The 17,924-nt window shown below is 52.9% G+C and overlaps 2 protein-coding genes across 6 annotated transcripts in view; both read right to left on the reverse strand.

The window, feature by feature from the left end:
• Positions 1–3,046, reverse strand: part of LOC109318539 (trophoblast glycoprotein-like) — a 6,625-nt gene extending 3,579 nt beyond the window's left edge. Inside the window, exon 1 of the mRNA XM_019547863.1 lies at positions 2,980–3,046. Within this exon, the coding sequence (XP_019403408.1) occupies positions 2,980–3,046 (67 nt within the window). The remainder of the gene's footprint in view (positions 1–2,979) is intronic.
• A 3,368-nt stretch (positions 3,047–6,414) lies between these two features.
• On the reverse strand, positions 6,415–16,878 carry TMEM222 (transmembrane protein 222). 5 transcript variants are annotated; one of them, XM_019547963.1, is made up of 7 exons: positions 16,740–16,878; positions 13,555–13,639; positions 12,994–13,075; positions 12,783–12,814; positions 11,929–12,025; positions 10,917–11,047; positions 6,415–10,015 (listed from the first exon to the last, which is right to left on the reverse strand). In XM_019547963.1, exons 1-7 carry the CDS (start codon positions 16,795–16,797, stop codon positions 9,835–9,837), a joined length of 666 nt encoding a protein of 221 aa, XP_019403508.1. In that variant the 5' UTR covers positions 16,798–16,878; the 3' UTR covers positions 6,415–9,834. The 5 variants fall into 5 exon arrangements, with proteins under 5 accessions (XP_019403508.1, XP_019403510.1, XP_019403513.1 ...); XM_019547966.1 differs by having other exon boundaries at positions 9,838–10,020; XM_019547965.1 differs by lacking the exon at positions 12,994–13,075.
• Between the last annotated feature and the right edge of the window lie 1,046 nt (positions 16,879–17,924).

The following is a 17,924-nucleotide window of genomic DNA, read 5'->3' on the forward strand; positions in this document are numbered from 1 at the left end:
CGGGCAGCCCCGGGTGTGCAAACGCGTGCGCCCGCACCCAGGGAGCTCGGGGCGCGGACACGCCCCAACTTAGATACCCGCACGGAAGCCAAGACATGCGTGCGCGCACGCACACAGCTCCAGGACACACGTGCACACACCTAGGACCCAGGCACGCACACGTGCGCACACACAAGGAACCCAGGATGTGCACACAAATGTGTACTCACACACACGCAGAACCCCAGGACACGCACAAGTGCGCACATAGAGAGGAGCCAGGACACACACATGCGCACACACCCACGCGGAGGCAAGCCCACGACACGTCTCACGAGGGCAAACAGCTCTCTCATACAGACCCCCACGTGGCAGATGTGCACACGCGAACCACACGCAGATGCACAAATACACAGACACTGCAACAACCACGCGCTGGCACAGAAAGCTGCACACTATTGTGACACCAAGCTTTGCCTACTTCAGCTTCACATAGACACACGTGTGTACACACACACACACACACACAGTTCCTCTGTCCCATCCAAAAAACGCCTCATCAGCCCGGCGAGCGGCCCGGGTGATCCGGAAGCCAGAGCCGGGGCGCAGAGGCCGCAGGAGCGGGCGCCTCGGGGCTTTAGCCCGGCTCAAGCGGCGGGGCACCGAAGAGCCAGGAGCTGCTCCCCTCCGTGGGCCAAGCACGCGCGCTCCCAGGCCCACGTGCAGACCAGGCTGCCTCTTCCCCTCCTCCCCTGCCCCGTGCTAGTTTGTCGGCCCCGGGCCCGCTCCAGAAAACCGGAATCTCGAGCCGAGGACGAAAGACGAGCGCAGAAACGGGGGGACAGAGGCACTGGGGACCTCGGCACGGCCCGGGACAGGGCTCATCCCCAGCAGCGCGGCCCCGGCGCCACGTCTAGGAAGTTCCCGCATGGCCACGGCTCGGCCCCGACCCCGACCCCGCGTGCCGAGCCCACAGGCCGAGACGGGGGAGACGCGCCCAGCCCCCTGGGCAGAACCAGCTCTGCCGGGGGTAGCGCCCAGTCCCAAACCGGATTCCCGCCGGGCAGGCTAGCCCCCGAGCAGTCCCGTCCCCGGGGCCATGGGTTTATGACACAGCACGGAAGGGTCCGGCCTGGCCCGTTAGTGGATGAGCGGAGACTGCTTTGATCTCTCAGGCGCGGGGCGGCGAACGGCATTTTCAGTTTTCAAAGCACTGAAGGTCCCCGCAGGGTCAGCGACGGGGGAGGCTCACCCGCGTGCGGGGCCCAGGCGGGAGGGCACGGGCCACAGCTCCCGGCCTCATCCCTCGTCCTGGACAAAAGGGGGAAACAAGTGGGGGGGAGTGTAGAAGCAAAGGCCCAAGCCAAGGTGGCAAGGCGTGCCCCCTGAGGCTGGTGCCAAGCGAGCGGGGCATGGGCAGGCTGATGGCAGAGCAGGCTCCAGGCCAGAGCCCTGCTCCGCTCCCCCCACCCCTCAGCTCTCTCCTCCCCGCCTGCTCTCCGCCGGGCCAGGCCGCAGCATGTCCCCGAGGGATCACCTTGGGGGCCAGATCGAGGACCCTGCACTTGCTCCTTGCAAGTGGCGAAAGCCCCTTTGCAGCCTAGGACTTGAGAGTCTTCTGGGAGGCACGGCCTGACCCCGCTACAAGGGAGCCGGGGCTGCCAAGATTAAGGGGGTGGTTATCACCCCCGCGAGGACAGGGAGAGGTGCCAGGGCGGAGGGCAGGCGATGGCTTACGTTATATCCCAGCAGGAGGAATTCATTTGCACCCAGGCACGAACCTGCGGGGAGAGCGGCCGGCGGAGCGTTTCTAGGGGCAAAGCCGCACTCTCGTCCGCCGGAGCCGGCGGGGCTGCTTGAGCGGGCCCAGCCGCGTCTCTACGCGGGCGAGGGCCCGGGAGAGGAGCCGCCGGGTTAGGCAGGCGCTGCAGGAAAGGATGCTGGTGCTCTGGTACCCGGGCTGAGCCGCACACCCCAGCGAGGAGCTATAAAAGGTCGGGGGCCGCTTTGCTTTGCAGGCCCCGAGCGAGTATTCAGTGGGCTTCCCCGGCACTGTGCCCGTTTCAGGGCCATTTTGCCCGGCCAGGCTCCCCCTACCCGCTCCGTTCTCACTTTGACGTGCCGATTCTGGCATCCTCCCCGGTGCTGGGACAGCGTGGGACCCCCCCCCACACACACACTTGCTGGGAACAGAGGCCTGGGATTGTGGGGGGCATGTGTGCCCAAGCAGGGGTGAGGGGGACCTTGCAGCTCTCCTACCTTCCTTTGCATCAGGGATGAAGCCTGCCCCACCACCCTCCACTCCCCGCCCTGGGAACACCGCTGGGCTCTTCGGTGGCTGCACATTTCAAGAGGCTGCAGCCGGGCAGGCACCAGGGCCCAGACACGGCTGCTGTCATTTCAAAAGCTCTTAATGTGTAAATGCTTAAGTGCAATTTGATATCATTCACCGGGGAGCCCTTTGATGCGAGGCCCGCTAACAGGATGAGAGAGGCACCCCCCTCCATCCAGCTGTGACAAAATGACCCCACTTCAAAGCCAGGCTCCCAGCTCTGCTCCTGACCAGTGGTAGGCACAGCCCCCCCCCCTTCACAGCCCCTCCTGCTGGGCCGGTTTTGTTCCTCCCCGTCCGGGAAAGACATTGGCTTTCCACCAGGAATGTTAATTCACGTGGGGATTGTCAGGGCTCTCCTTGGCAGCAGCAAATCCCAGCAACCCTCTGCTAGGAAGCCAGGGGGGGACCCGAGCCTGCAGGTTATTGGAGCCCGGGAACGGGGACTGCGGGCACGCACCCTGGGTTGAAGGTTAACGTCCGGACAGCCACGTGCAAGCGTGGGTTGGGCCTGAGACACCAGGCACGCGGGCCTCGTTTCAGCTGAGGCTGGGTGCGAGGGCCGCAGGCAGCAGCAGGCCGGAGGCTGTGGCAGCTCCACGAACGCCAGGGCGACTGGTAAAGGCACCGGTGTGCAGGCGTTCGGTACTGTTCGAATAGCGCGTTACCTTTCAGGGAAGCAGCAGGCTGGCCGCACGCTGGGCTCCAGCTGGAACGAGTCATTGCAGCCGCCATCGGTCCCCTGCACGCTGCCATCGCTCGCCTGTGCGCCACGTCAAAGCTGTATTCTGCTCCCAGTAGGGACCGAGATGCCCAGAGGTCTCCCAGGGCCACGGTCACAGCCCGGGACAGGTCAGGACCTGGCTCTGCAGTCAACGCCGCCCTTCACAGAGCAATCAGCTAGCACCGGGGACGTCATCTCCCTCTGCTCCCGTTCGTTCCCTGCCTGCGCAGGGGGCAGCAGGATTCAGACAGACATACCCAAGCCCAATGGCCTGCAGGCACGTGAGGCCTCATTGGCCCCGGTCACCGATGAAAGGCCAAGGACAAAGGAATCGGGCACGTGCCTTTCTTTTACTCTTTATGATAAAGGAAGTCTGGATGCTTCCTTTTAAATGAGAATCGAGGCCAGGTTTGAAACAGTAGGCATTCAGGTCTCGGGGGGCTGCTTCCCCAGGAAGACCCTATGGAGGGCTGATAAGAGCTGGCGCTATCACCAGCGCGGCCTTGTGCCAACGTCTCCTTGACGGACCCTCCTAGCCGTTCACCCAGCAGCCCCGCACCAAAACAAAGCCTTCCCCTCCCAACACATTCTTCCTTCTCGCCTGGCGCCAGCCAGCCAAGCCCCGTCTCCATTACAAAGCCCTGCCAGCCCATCTGTGTCGGCACAGCTCGGCCCCTGGTGTGGACGCAGCTTGGCTGGCAGAAGGCAGCTCTTGCTGACAAAGCTTTTGCATGCAGGAGAGCTGGATGCAACTCTGGTGGCACAAAAACTCCCGTCAGCGCTGCAGTAAGAGCAGGGGGCCCCAGGGCTGCAGCTCCAGCAGCCGCAGCCTCGTAGCACAGGAGCCTCCTGGAGAAAAGGAAGATCAAAGCGAACTGAATCAATAGAGAGGTTCCCAGGGTGAGCAGCAAAACCTCCGCACTCCTGCTGATGCAGTTAAGCTCGAGATGCACGGAGGAAACCTGAATTCCCCATCGGTAATTCGACGGCAGCAAGGACTCCAGAGCCTGCATCTACAAAAGGTCAGGAATTGTTTAGGGTCACTCTTACCTGGAAACCTGCACGAGGGAGATGTTCAGATCCATTGGCCTCAGGGCTTCACCTACAGACAGACAGTCTCAACCCTTTATAACTGTGATCTCGCATCCCCCGAGACCCTGCTGTGCCCCTCTGCCCACAGCAAGGCACCTTTGGGAGACCAAGAATCTGGCCCTTTCCTCAAAGAGTCTTTTGTAGCTGCTCCCTTTACAAATTAAACCCTCATCAAGCAGCTTTTGGGGGGGGGAGCTCGAGCCCCTCTGCTGCTGATGGTCAGCCTGATGAATTCATCTCAGGCAGCCGTCAAGAGCAGAGGAAGAGCCCCGAGTGCAACCAGGACCCACCTGACATCCCAGCATGGAGGCAACTTTCAAGTGAGAGAAATCAAACCCAGAGCATTAGCCCCACACATTTCCATGTCCCCCATTTTCTCCCTCCCCTCTCAATAACACAGTCCATATCACGGTATCCAGACACCAGGATTGTCCACAAAACCACATGAGCATCAGTCACGGTCCTAGGACTGACACTGCAATGATGGATTGCAGCTATTTTAGCACATACTAAATTGGCCAGTTACACCTGTCCTTCGGGCACCGCAGTCCAAACAAGCCGGTCCGGACTTTAAATCCCATTACTTCTAGTCCAATAGTAGCTATGCTAATAGCTGCAGCGGGTCACAATAGTTTGGGGGATTTTTTTTGGAGGGGGAATCAACGTCTCCCATGCAACAATCCTAATGCATAGGCTGGAAAATTATCATTTTAGAAATTTGCAATTTCACTTTGACCTTGTAGGAAATTTTTCTTCTTTTTTATACTGTTTTTTTATGACTTTTGCCTTGTTCCCTGCCATGCCAGGAGGGGCACAGCAAAAACTAAACAAACAAGCACTTTTCCTATTTTTTTTGGCAGGGAACAACATGGGGAAAAACCAGACGTGATGAGTGAACGCTTAAAGGACCTTTCAAAATTCCAAATGGAAAATTCTCTAAACTTTGTTTGGAGCATCCGTTTCCCTGGAAATGTCAAAAACACTCGTTTGCGCTCTGAACCAGAAGGAAAGCTCACGGGGGAACATGCATTTCTCAAGTACAAACCCGAGGGGCGGGCTGGCTCTGTTAATAGCATCTGTTGCGTCTACCACCCAGGATCACGCACGTGTTCGCGATTCTGAAACACGCAACGGCGCAGAGCCATGTATTTCAGTTGCAAAGATAATGAGGTCCCCTTTGGGGTTCAGATGATGCCACAAACCCGTCCAACACCACTCTGGGGATTTAGGATGTGCCCAAAGGCAAATGCCTGCAGAAGGCTGGTTTTTGGCCTTTTATGGCTGCCCAGTCATTACCATCATCATCTAGACACGGGACCGACTGCAGGCTGACATCCCTCCCAGGCCAACTGTGACTAAAATTCACCTCCAAGCATCAGGGACAAATAGGCAACAGCCTACTCATTTATAGGCTTCTTTTGAACACGGCTCTTCTCTGCAGTGCTCCAGACCATCGCTTATAAAGGGGCTAACCCACACAATCCTGCAAGGGAGGCAGGCACTGGCACTGCCATTTAACAGATGGCACAGAGAAGTTAAGGGACTTGCCCAGGGTCACAGAAGCGTGGAGCAGAGGCTCTGTACAGGGGACAGAAGAAACTGGAGTCTCCCACAAACCTGGGGAAACAGGGACTCTGAAGAATTAAGCAATGCAAAGGGAGCTATTCCCAGCCGAGTGGGCTAAACCTGCCCAGGCAGGAGGGGGCTTATCTTCTAAAGGGCAGCATACGCCTCCTGGGAGGTCTGCTCAGCTCTTTGCTCGATCCCAGCCAGGCAGGTCTGCTGATGCATCTGTGCCACTGATCTCCACGATGAGCAATGCAGGGCTGTTGGGTGGTAACAGCAGGCAGGGGGGATGGCGGACGGCTGCAGGAGCAGCCTTCCTTCCTAAAATATAACAAAGGCCTTTGGACATTTTATGCTGCTTAGGGACCTGTGTGGACTACACCAGGGGTGTTATGGTACCCATTACTACAGGGGGACCCAGTCACAGGGACCTACAACATAGATGGCCCCCAGCGCCTGGCAGCCTGGAGCTTTAACCCGGATCTGTGCCAGCCAAGCCCCCATTTATGCCTCATTTCAACCTTGCTGTACCCAGCTCCCCAGCACGCTATTGGAGCCAGGACAGGCTCCCAGGTGCTTGTGTGTGTTTGGGGGGCGGGGGGGGAGGGGGTGGCAAAGACACACACACACTCTCTACCTTACCTGGACATGGGGAATAAAACTCTCTCCTCACTGGCAGCTGACAGCAGAAGCCAAGACTGAACAAGGCAGGAGCCGGTGGTTGGAGACAGAGACAGAAACAAGTTTATTTCCCCACCTCAGGTTCACGAGATCACAGCGGCAAAAGCGATACGTATAAAGCCACGCAATGTCCCATGGAGAATGTGAGAACAGAGGACACGGACGAGGACAAGGACGCTCCAGGCTAGCCGCTGCCAAAGAACAGAGGCAAAGCCATGGAGCTCTGCAGCAGAACTGCTGAGGAGGGCAAGGGGGAGGGACATGGGCCAACTCGGATGGAGAGATGCGCCTTTAAGGCATGTATGTGGAACGAGGGCAACCCTTTCTGGGTGCTGTGCTTGATGGGGGCTGCTTCAAAAGGGGTGCCATGCACTGCATTGGCGAGGTGAGGGAAGCAGCAGGTAGAAGACCATCGCTCCACGTCAGCCAAGCCACACTTGGTAGCTTCAGCTTCGCCATGTAAACATAAAAGCCGTTAGCTGGTCTAGGACCTGCATATGCTAACAACCACGTCCGGGTGCCTACCGTGATAAACCCCCTGCACCCGTTCCCTGGCCTAGCTCCCAGCTCCTACTGGAGCATGATGGCCTGCATATTGCTTGTAGAGATGGAGCCCCCCCACAACCCTGACTTCCTACTCATGGCCTCCCTGCAGATCCTGCACCTTCAACTCTCCTCCTGCCTGTGCACACACCTGCGCAGGACATTTTAGCTGCCTGCATAGGATCTTCTTCCTAGAATCAGCCATGGCTTCCCTCTGCACTCCCCTGAGGTGCCCTGTGCTCAAGTGGGCCGTGGCACTGACCGCCAGGTGCCCAGGGCAAGCTGGTTGGATATTTGACAAGAACTCAACCAAAGCAGTGGTCCCAACGGTCAGAGCGCTGCTTTTTCGCTGTAACCCAAAGGGACTGGACAGCCTACTGCGTTAGGCAATTCTCACTTTGGCTCCTACAATCCTCTGGTTCTATCACAAGGGAGGAGGGTTGGCAATTAATGCAAGTTCAGAAAACCCAAGAGCAAGCAAGGTTTTGCCTGTAGATTTGCTCTGGACTTCAGTCACTGACAGCATTAAACACCTCAACTTTGGCAACACTTGCACAGCTTATCGGTGAAGTGCTTTGAATCCACTTGTAAGCGATAGATCCAAGCGTGCTGGGGGCTGTTATTATTGCGAGAAGCGGGCTGGCTTTTAGCTCCAAGTCCAGGAATTTTTAAGCCTTGCCCAGTCGGATTCTTGCCAGAAGTAAGATTTTAAAAAAGAAAGGGAGAGAGAGAAAGAGGGACAGAGAGAAAGCAGAGCGAAGACCCTTTCCTATTCAATTGGCCAGGTCTATCATGTCACTATTAAGTAGCAGGCCTGCTGGGTAGTAAGTGAAGCGGCACAGGGTAACTTGATAAAACACCATGCTCTCATTGTAAGGTTCTCTTTGATGTAAGACCTTTGATATCTAATCAGCCTAGAGCTTATTTATCAGCATCCTTCGGCCTGCTCTCCACTCATGCTTGAAATGACTGAATGCAAGGGAGATACTGAGAAGACTCTTTCTGTTCCAGGTGTAGGGAAAAGACAATGCAGTTTGTATAAGACTCCGGAAAGGAAAGTGTTTGGCTGATGAAAAAACAACTGGATACCAAAGAGAGATGGTTTAAGCGTGATTAGAAGTGACCAAGTAGGAGGTGACAATCCAGAGAGAGGTCCCCCTTTCTGATGGAAGCTAGAGTGCAGGAGACAGTGAGTGGGAGAAAAGCATGCTCCATTTGCAAAGCTGGGTTCAGTATGGACTTCAAGAAGGAAGGGAAGCCATGAAGGAGATGTGCCACTGTGAGCATAGAGCATTGGTTTTGGCTGTGAGCATGGCATGTTGGTTTTTGGCCATAACAGGTACCTGGGGGTGAAACCCACTTCTTAGAAGCATCAGACTTGAAAAAAAAAGCTAACCCCTGCCCTGCAATCCAACAGCTGAGCTTGCCCAGGTTCACCGCAGACAAGCTGCCATACCGTAGAAGCCAGCCAGCACCACTGGCCAGCTAGATGGGCCCCTCGGCACGGGACTTTACAAAATGAGCAGATAAGGGCATTGGACTGTTCTCTCTCCTGCTGGAGATGCCACTTCCACTTTCGAACTGACGCCCATTCCCTGACCAGCATCTAGCAGACAACTGCCCCACAGCTACTCACACCATCTCTGCTCCAAGGCATTAGTAGAGGTCTCAGCTGCCAAGCTGGCATCTCCAGTGGCAGTCACATTCCGGCACTGGTAAAAAAAAAAAAACCCCACAAGTTGCTCTCTATTGCTTTTCTATTGACGCCCCTGCCTCCTTGGGGCAGGACAATGAAACTACCCCGCAGCCAACTGATGTCCTGCGTAATAACCTGAGACTGGCTGTCAGAAGGCTGCTGCCACCCCTGGCTCAGGGGCAGTCTCCCATTCCAAGGCCCAAATGTGAATGGAGGGGTACACTGCTTTAAAGGAATTTGGGTCTTCCAAGTACTTTGAGCAGTCTCAATATTTCCCATTCACCAGAAAGCTGACAGCACATGTACTTGCCCGTCAGAACAGGGATGCTTTCAAAAGCCTACACACAAGGCTTCTGCCCCATCCAAACCCTTCTGCAGTTGCCACATCATCTGGGCTCCTGCTAGGCTTGGCTGAACAAGTGTGAGGGATGTCAGAGAAGGAAGCAGCTTTGGGAAAACAGTGCTGCAACTGGAGAAAGACAAAGCACAGGAAGGGGCCCAAGAACTGTGCTTTCTGAGGCACTAGGCCAGTAAAGCAACAGCAGATTCCGATCTCTGCAACATGCAATTGAAGTGCACGAACTGCTCCAAGCCAGAGATGCTGCACAGCCCAATGTGCACATCCATGCAGCTCCCCTCAGCCTGAAGTTGCCAGGAGTTGCTTGCCCTGCAATAGCAATATGCTGAAAGGGAAGCGCTTTTTCCCCACCAGCCTGTTTCACTAGCAGGTACTGGGAGGTTGTCCACAAGCACAGCGGCAATATATACCCCACTAGGACACTGGGCCATGACTAACTTGCATCTCCATTTTGAAATGTGCCATGGGAGGCTTCTTCAGTTGGGGAATCCTTCCCTGCCTCTGCTCTGAGTTTAAGAACTTGCACCAAGCTTGAGAAGCGCAAGAGGCAAGAAGCATTGGATGGTGACATCTGCTGAGAAGGAACAGCTGTGGGAGGAGCAGCCCTGGGTCAGAGAGAACCTTACAAGGAGGATCTGTTTGTGCTCTGATACTGAGGGGCAGGTTTAGCCCTTGCAATATTGCCCTGTGCTGAAATCAAAGCCCATACTCCCACCATCCCATCTACAGAGGGTGAGCAGGAGGCTCCAGGACCCCAAACACCAGGAGACACTGATGACAGAACAAAAACAGAGGGAAAGAAGCCAGGCCCAGGAAACAAAGATGAGAGCCGTTACTACGGGGTGACGTGACCACTTGCTCTTTCAAGTAATTCCCAGAGTCCTGTGTCTCCACCTTGCTGGACTGAGCAGCCACGGTTCCTCCTCTGGGCACCAAGGGGAAGGGAAGATCACGGGACCCATCACCGCAAGTGAAGGGTTAAAGCGACTGTCAGGATTGCCCCCAAGAAGAGGACAAAGGGAAGCCACGTCTTCACAAATCCCCCTATGCTGCAAGAGAGAGAGAGAAATGATTAAAAAGGGGAGCAGATGGCAAGGGACAGCAAGGGAGAAACATATGGGGATCGCTGAACCATTCTGTTCTGCTACTCATCACCCCACTGGCACCAACACTGCAATAGGGATGTTCTATTCATCAGGTTAAGACTTGATAGCAGTGCACAGGCAACTGGGCAGTCACTCCTCTCTGCTGTCAGTTCAAATCTGGGTCACAGGTTAGCTCTGCCTGACTATTTCGTGGCTTTACAAATGGAGATGGCAATCTTGGATGAGACCTTAGTGTACAAGCATCCACAGTACAAAGACATAATGAAATGCTGCTATAACTGGCCTCTTTATTCAGGCTGTCTTGCCAAAGGCAACAGGGAGAGAACCCACTCAAACGCCCCTGGTACAAGACTCTTTCACAACAGCTGAGACAGGTTGAGAGAGAAGCATACGGGAAGACTGCCTTCTATGGCTGGCTCTCCATATTCTGTGGATGCAGAGGATCTCAGTCTCCTGGAACATGTTACAGGAGTCATTTAGGAAGAGAGAAGCCACGCAGAGTGCTGATGAACAGACTTGGGGCTAAAGGGCCAAGGAAGAAGCTGGCAAACTGAACAGGCAAGAGTTGGGAGGTCAACAAAATTCAAAATTAATTATATATTGTAATCCAGGACTCAAAAGAGCAAAAGCTTGCAACTACTTTGGACTAAGCCAACTGCCAACCATGGTCACAGAGTTATGAACAGCACAAGCAGTGGCCTGAACCATGGGCCAGAGAGACAAGAGACTGTGTTGGAAGGGAGGGAGGAGTTGCTTTACACTATTCTTCTCATATTCTCTTAAGCATGCAAAAGGTTAAGCCTTTCAACAAATGGATGCCCCCTTGGTCCCCAGCTCACCTGACATACTTCCCATACAAAAGGGAAAAGAAGCAAAGTTTGACCATGTTCCAGGAAGAGCTGTTATCATATCGCATGAGGTTTAATGCCAGAGCCACGTGCGAGTGGCAATTGTCACAGCAGAGGTTGTGCTAGAACAGAAGAGACATGCAATGAGAATGGCAGTTGCTTCAGGTCCTCTCTTGCCATCCCCTCTCTCAGCTGTTGAAAGATGGTAGATTCTCCACCGTGGGAAAATTCTCCTACAGCCCCTAGGTCAGAGTTTAACAGAGCTAAACAGCTCCCCCAACCCTCTAAGTTATGTACTGCTCCTCCATCCTGAAGGCTTTCCCTAGGCAAGTGTGAACCTGCAGACACACAAGTATCAATAGTTGCACATAGAGCCAAACACCTGCTCTGGTCCCAGTTATTACCACCTTCTAAAAGAAATGGGATTGGCCTTCAAGGGACTGGAGATGGCCGCTTCATGGACAAGTGGAGAGGAACAATGGCAGGCTTGTGCGAGGATCACAAGGAAATGTTTCCACAAGAAGACAAACAGGCAAATTCTTTTTTGCTGCATCTAATTAAATCAAGGCTTCCCGATGAACTAAACAAGGCTTTGTCCTCTTCCTTCAGCCTCAGTCAGTCCCCTAGACATTTTGGAAAATAAGGCAGCAGAAGCCAATGGCTAAGACTGTAATGCTGCTCTTTACACATCCTTCTGGAAACTCAGATCCAGGACAGCCCTGTTTTTAATTTCCCAGAAAAGATTTTCAATGGTAGGTTTAGTGATACTTGGTGATTTCATCTGTGATGCACTGAGCCTGTAAGGTGCTACATGTTGTCAAAGTGGAAAAATACACTACATTAGAGCTGGAAACTGGCTGTGGCAAGTCTCAGTGCTAGAGATCAGCCCCTGAATTAGCCTGCAAGCAAGTGCACACTGCCCCACTGCAAACCTCAGCTTTTATCCCAGGGTATGGTTTGCTGTGCAGCGCATAGACTGGACCTCAGGCCACCACAGCCGTACCATTCGGTGCTTGTACTCTTCTGAGGCGTCATGTACAGCTGTGTCCCATGCATTGGGACTCGTGGAATACACTTTATTTGGATCCAGTTTCCAGTACCTGAATGAAGAGAAGAGAACTCCTGATGTAGCCACTGTTCCTTCCATTCCCTTGCTGCTCCCTTTCCTTGAAGGCTGCGTGAAGCAGAAGTTAGCAGACAGGCTGCCATTCTTTCATGAATGCGACTCTGGGAACCCAAGGAGCTACTCTGTCCAAAAGGACATGCTTAAATGGGTCTCAGGATGCTCCTCCCACATCAGGCCAGCTCACCCCAGACAGAAGGGGACTGCTGTGCACACAGCATGAACACTATTAACTCCAGGTCTCTCACATTTAAAATATAAACTGCATCCAGAATACTTGTACATATAAATAGAACAAAGAACCTAGGACCCCTCCTCCCCCTCCATGTGCACATGCACGTATCCACACACACATGCACACTTTGATCTGCAGCCTGAAAAGTGAAATCATTGGCAAGATGTAAGCACTGAGAGCTTATCACTCAGCTTCTAATATCAATAACTTGTAGCATTTAAGACTGTCAAAATCTGAAAGGGGGCTTTTAATTTATTAAAACTACTGTTGTAACAGACGCATCTATAGAGAGTCTCATATTAAAAGCAAAAGTTATGATATTAAAAGAGAACTGATTTAATTCACCTTCTTCCTTGGGAAGCAGAGATATTAGCTGCTTCTTTGAATGAGAACAGGCAATCACCCACAGTAAGAACTGTGTCACACTCCTATATTGGTTTCAGTGAATTCAGGATATTTGCATGTGAATTCATTCAGTTTAACAAGAAACAGTACTTACTTCACTGGCCTCCCAAAGGCCATGTTGTCTTCCTGCAAAGAAGAGATCCAGATCATTCAGTGCATACTGCTCTTCCAGAGTCCTTGCTTGCTTAGTGGAGTTGACAACCTACGTTTTCCTCTATCTAATTTGATCTGGAAGCAGAGCTTATTTGTTCGTAGAAGTTTGCATTTCCAATTAATGCCACACCTATATTGTGCTGGTGACTCACCTGTACATTCTGCATACCCCCTCTATGCTTCTTTTGCAAACACCTCTTTCCAATTGCTGAGATGGTCGCATATTCATAGAAGCTGTAAATGATCCATTCCATCACAATGAGACTTGCCCTAATTTAGATCCTCTTCCACCAAAAATCCACCACAGTGCATGCATTTTTGTTCAACATGCTGGCTTAACCTTTGCTAATGGAAGCTAATGCTTCTCCAGGTTCACTAGGAGTTAAAAACCTCCTTTCCCCAATTTTCCCATTCTTTTTATCCCACTCCACAGCTCATCTACATCAGCCTGTAGTCAACACCAAAGTGACTAATACGGTTGCATGAGTCACAGCTCCAGGCAGCCTTGAATCCAGTATGGAGATAGCCAGTGGAAATGCTGGAACACACAGCAGCCCCCTGCTCCTCAGAGATGTACATAGCAATTACTTCAAGCTTTTAATACACTTTGGAAGGGTAAAACAAGCAGCAGCTCCCACACCCTTCAGTCAGCTCAGAACAAGACCAACTTCAAACACCTCTTTTATCAACCAAACCCACCAGCAGCTACTTACTGAGACATAGTAGGGCCCTGCAAAGTCCCGAATGATTCCAGCTGATGTACAGATGCCCATATGGCCAATGATTGGGAAGAGCCATCTATGGAGGTAACAAAAGAATCGTCAGGGTGAGATATGTACTCCCCAGTCATGCACAGAAAAAAAAGCAACAAGTCAACAAGGGACTGCTGGAGTGGCCGTAAGGAGAAGTATACGACAAGCTCACTGCAGACAGGCAATCAGCTGTCAACAGAGGCAAGGTCCTACAGATGCACACGGGGCACCCTGAAGATGTCCAGGCAGGAAGAAAACACGTCCAGACATCCACCCCCACAGAGCTTCTGACGGGCTGTTCTGCAGAAGTGTTCTCTGCATCAACGCCAAGGCTTTTAATGTGATGACTAACTGGAGTTTTTATGAGGACAACGGTCCCAGGGGTCAAATTATTCTCAAAGAAAGAAGGAGCCCTAACACTTTTACCTGAAACTACCCCATTTCCTTGTTCTGGGTAAACTGGTTCTAGAAAGGCAGTCATCCTGAAGACAAACCAAGCCTTACAGATTGGAAATAAAATGTATTTGATCACCTAAGCCACCTTTCTATTGATAACAGGCTGGTTTTTACTGCAATCCTGTTTTACATGTTATAGGTAATGGGGCTCCCACCACTAAAGAGAATATTCCCTAGCCTAAATGGGTCCTTTGTTTCTTAAAAGGCTCCTCCCTCCCTGGTATTTACAGCCTTCAAAGACAGCTGAGTTATGCCTCCACATCCTTAGTCACTGTTTAGAGCTAAATATTTACACCCTGGTAAGTCAGTCACTCCAGCCCTAGAAAATCTCCACTCTCCATCTCTCTCTGAAACAATGTGGTAGTCTTCTCCATCGCTTCTCCGCCTTCTAGGTAAGATCACGTTTAATGGGGGGGGGGGGGGCATCTGAACTCCCACACCTGGGACTTAACTACAACTATCTAGTTTACTTGTCATCATTCATGCCATTTACTCTTTGCATTTCACTACCACAGGGGTGGCCAACCTGTGCCGCGAGTGCTGCCAGTGACACAGGCAGCCTCGGTGTGTGGCATGCGGCAGATCAGGGCCTCTGGGATGAGATGAAGTATGGGAAGTCTATGCAAATAAATAGACATTACAAGGAAAGTAGGTGGGCAGCTTTAAAACCACCACGAAACTCAGCACCATAACAAAGATTTTCCTCTTTCATGAGAAGTTAAGTTGCTGTCATTCGCATTTCTAAAATGGGATGTAGCAGGTGTTTTAGCCCCCATCTCAGCTCAGGCACAGTCAACACCCACTGAGACCATTAGCAGGCAAACAAAAATAACTTCATTAGGGTTGGGATGATTTTGTTGCAGCACTTTACATACTGATTTATTTGGGAATGGGTTATGTGTATTCCAAGTACCTCTCTCCGCTGTCCTCATTTGACATGGACTTGTTAGGACACCATTAAGGATTGTCACGTTTGGATTGTTTTTTCCAGTCTCGTAAAAATGTTATATATATGGCTGTAATTCTATTTATATATAGCTGTAATTCTAGTTAAAATGTTGTGGTAGGACTCTTCACCGTATTGAACAAAGAGGTTTGCTGTATGTCAGCAGGGAGGTGAGGGGGTTACAGTTTACAGAAAGTGGCCTAGAATCATTTAAGTTGCTTCAAAGCATTATAAAACATAAGATGCTGCTATGGGGGTCCCTGGAGCTGTACATACAGTCTGGCTGGGGGTGACAAAGGCCATCACTTTTCACACAAAACCCCTAAGAAGTCATGGTTTGGGTCAATGCAAGTGGATGGTTTTACTCATAAGAAAAGCTACAGCTAAAATAGTGCCTATGGCTTGGGACCCAGGGTCTTTTGTTGCTCAGCACCCGTTGCGTTGGGAAGTTCTTCCATTAGATCGAGTGGAGGCAAGAGCACCTTATGAAAACAAACCTTCCTTGTCTTCTTCGTATGCCAGAGACCCACTATTCCCAGTCCTGAGCCCAAGCCAAGCTCCAGAGGTGGCTCGTGGATTGAGAATAACTGGCCGGAACTCTCTGTAGAGACACAGCAGCTACTCTGCAGGGGCTTGTCTATGTAAAAACTCTCAGAACAGGGACTGAAATAAAATCAACCAGAGGCACGAATCAAAGGTAAAATCTTCATCTTTACACACTGGCAGGGAGGCTCTGTCAGGTATAGTGGCCTTAGATCCCTGTAGCTTAATGCTTTACTCCAAGAGCATCAACATCTTCGTACCCTTGGCTGATTTCCCCAAGGTCCCCGCAAAAACAAGTCTTTAATTGGTGAGCAAGTTCATCAGCAGGCACCACACCTGTCCCAGGGGAGCAGCGCCCTGCCCCACCCTGCCAGCGATGTCTGGCTCACCTGAAGCCGCCATCGAGCCCACGTCTCCAAACACGCAGCGCTGCAGCTACTGGGCAATTAAGCCTGTATCACAGCTCCCATTGCTCGCCTTGTCATTTGTTGGGCAGAACCAAACAACCAACTGCTTTACACCCTTTCTAAACAGGCTGGTCAGGTTTTTTTCTTTTTTGAGTACCATCTATGGTACAAATTTAAGCAGATATAATCCACCACGTTACCATCTCTGTCCTGATACTGCGCTGCCTCTGGGCTAAGAAAGCCTCTTTTCATGTAGCTCGTGGCTGCTCGAGAGGCTTAAGCTAAACCGAGCACTTCCACAGGAGCGAGGCAGCGTCCGCTCCGGGCAGCTCAGGCCTCCGGGGGCTGGGGCACCGGGTGCCCTGAGGGCCTTTCAAGGGTGCCCCAGGATGCAGAGCAGGGCTCGTGTTCTCCACGTCGAAGGCAGGGCGGACTTGCAACTTGGAGGCTCATCAGAGCGTGTGTCAGTGTGTAACGTGCGTCGAGTTGGTTTCAAGGGTTCAACACATTGTATTCCCAAGATAAAGGCAGTGTAGATTTGCACCTTACCGACCAACCAAAGTGTGTGCGTGTATCTATATATAGGTATGTACAGCAAAAGCTTTCATGAACAAGAGCTCACAGATATGTGTGTGTGTGTGTACATACACATACACACACACAAAATTGTGTACATATATACGTATGCGTGTCCCAAGCTGGAGCTCACCCCGGCGCTCCGTGGCCTGCCCCGGTCGGTCTACAAGGTGCACCGCGCCTCCCCCCTTGGGCCCGGGGCGGGCGACCTGACTCACGTGAGCACGGGGATGGGCGTCCATACGACGCAGTAGGGGAAGCGGCCGCGCTCCGCATCCAGCCCAGCGCCGCCGCCGCCGAACGGCTTCATCTTGCCCCCCTGAGCCTCCGCTTCCGCCATCACCGGGGCGGGGCGGGCGGGCGTGGCACGTCACTTCCTGGAGACCGCTCGAACTTCCGGCGCGCCGCCCTCACTTCCGGGGGAACCCGGAAGCGCCGGGCGCCATGTGCAGTTTGCGCTCCCCCGCCACGTGGCCGTGGCCGCGTCCTCGTCCTGCGCCCCGGCGGACGCGGCGTTTCGTTTCATGCCGGTATTTGCAGCCCGGCTTGGAGCCGACACCTGCCCGGGGTGGCTCGGGCACGGGTCAGGCGTTCGTGCGAGACGGGGCAGCCCCCTGGGCAAGGCTGTGTGCGCATGTGACGGCGCCTGTGGGATACGTGTCCCGCATCATCTGTCAGGGGGATACCAGGTGGTTCCAAAATGCTGGTGTCTGTAGGGGTGTTACGCACACACCAAGTGCCTTTCTCTCTCTCTCACACGCGCGCGCACACACACACACACACACACACACATCCAAGTGCCCATTCATATATATACGCACAGCCCATTCTCACACACGCATTATCCAAGTGCCTGTTCAGTTCCAAATTCCACTGAACAAAGCTCAATAATTGTATCTTCAAAGACCCCAGGGGCTATAAAACTGCCCCTGAGCCCATATCCTCCCTCCCAGCCCCCTAGGCCGGGGCTTCAGACATTCCCATAGCCAGGCAGGTATCTTGCGTGCAAATCCCATGCCTGGAAGACAGAGCACCAGTGCTCCCCAGTCGTGCTTGCTCTTAGCTGAAAGGCTGAGAAGCAGCCAGGTAAATTCCAAACCCAGTTGCGTAAAGCTCAAGAACGGGCGGGAAGGCCAGACTGATGAGCGCAGGCTGAAAGAGCAATGGTTATTTAGCCTAGAGAAGCCTGAGCAGGGATTTGATCGCGGTCTTCACCTCCCTGGAGGGTGACTATAGAGAGGATGGAGATGAGCTTTTCTTTGTGGCTGTGGGGCACAGGACTAGGAGCAACGGCCCCAAGCTGCAGCAGGGGAAATTGAGGTCAGAGCCGAGGAGGAGCTTTCTGACAAGGGCGACTGAGCGTTGGAACAGGCATCTAGAGAAACTGGAAGCTCCATCCCTGG

This window comes from Crocodylus porosus, unplaced genomic scaffold (genome assembly GCF_001723895.1).
Source record: "Crocodylus porosus isolate Cpor-Errol unplaced genomic scaffold, CroPor_comp1, whole genome shotgun sequence".
Classification (NCBI taxonomy): Eukaryota; Metazoa; Chordata; order Crocodylia; family Crocodylidae; genus Crocodylus; species Crocodylus porosus.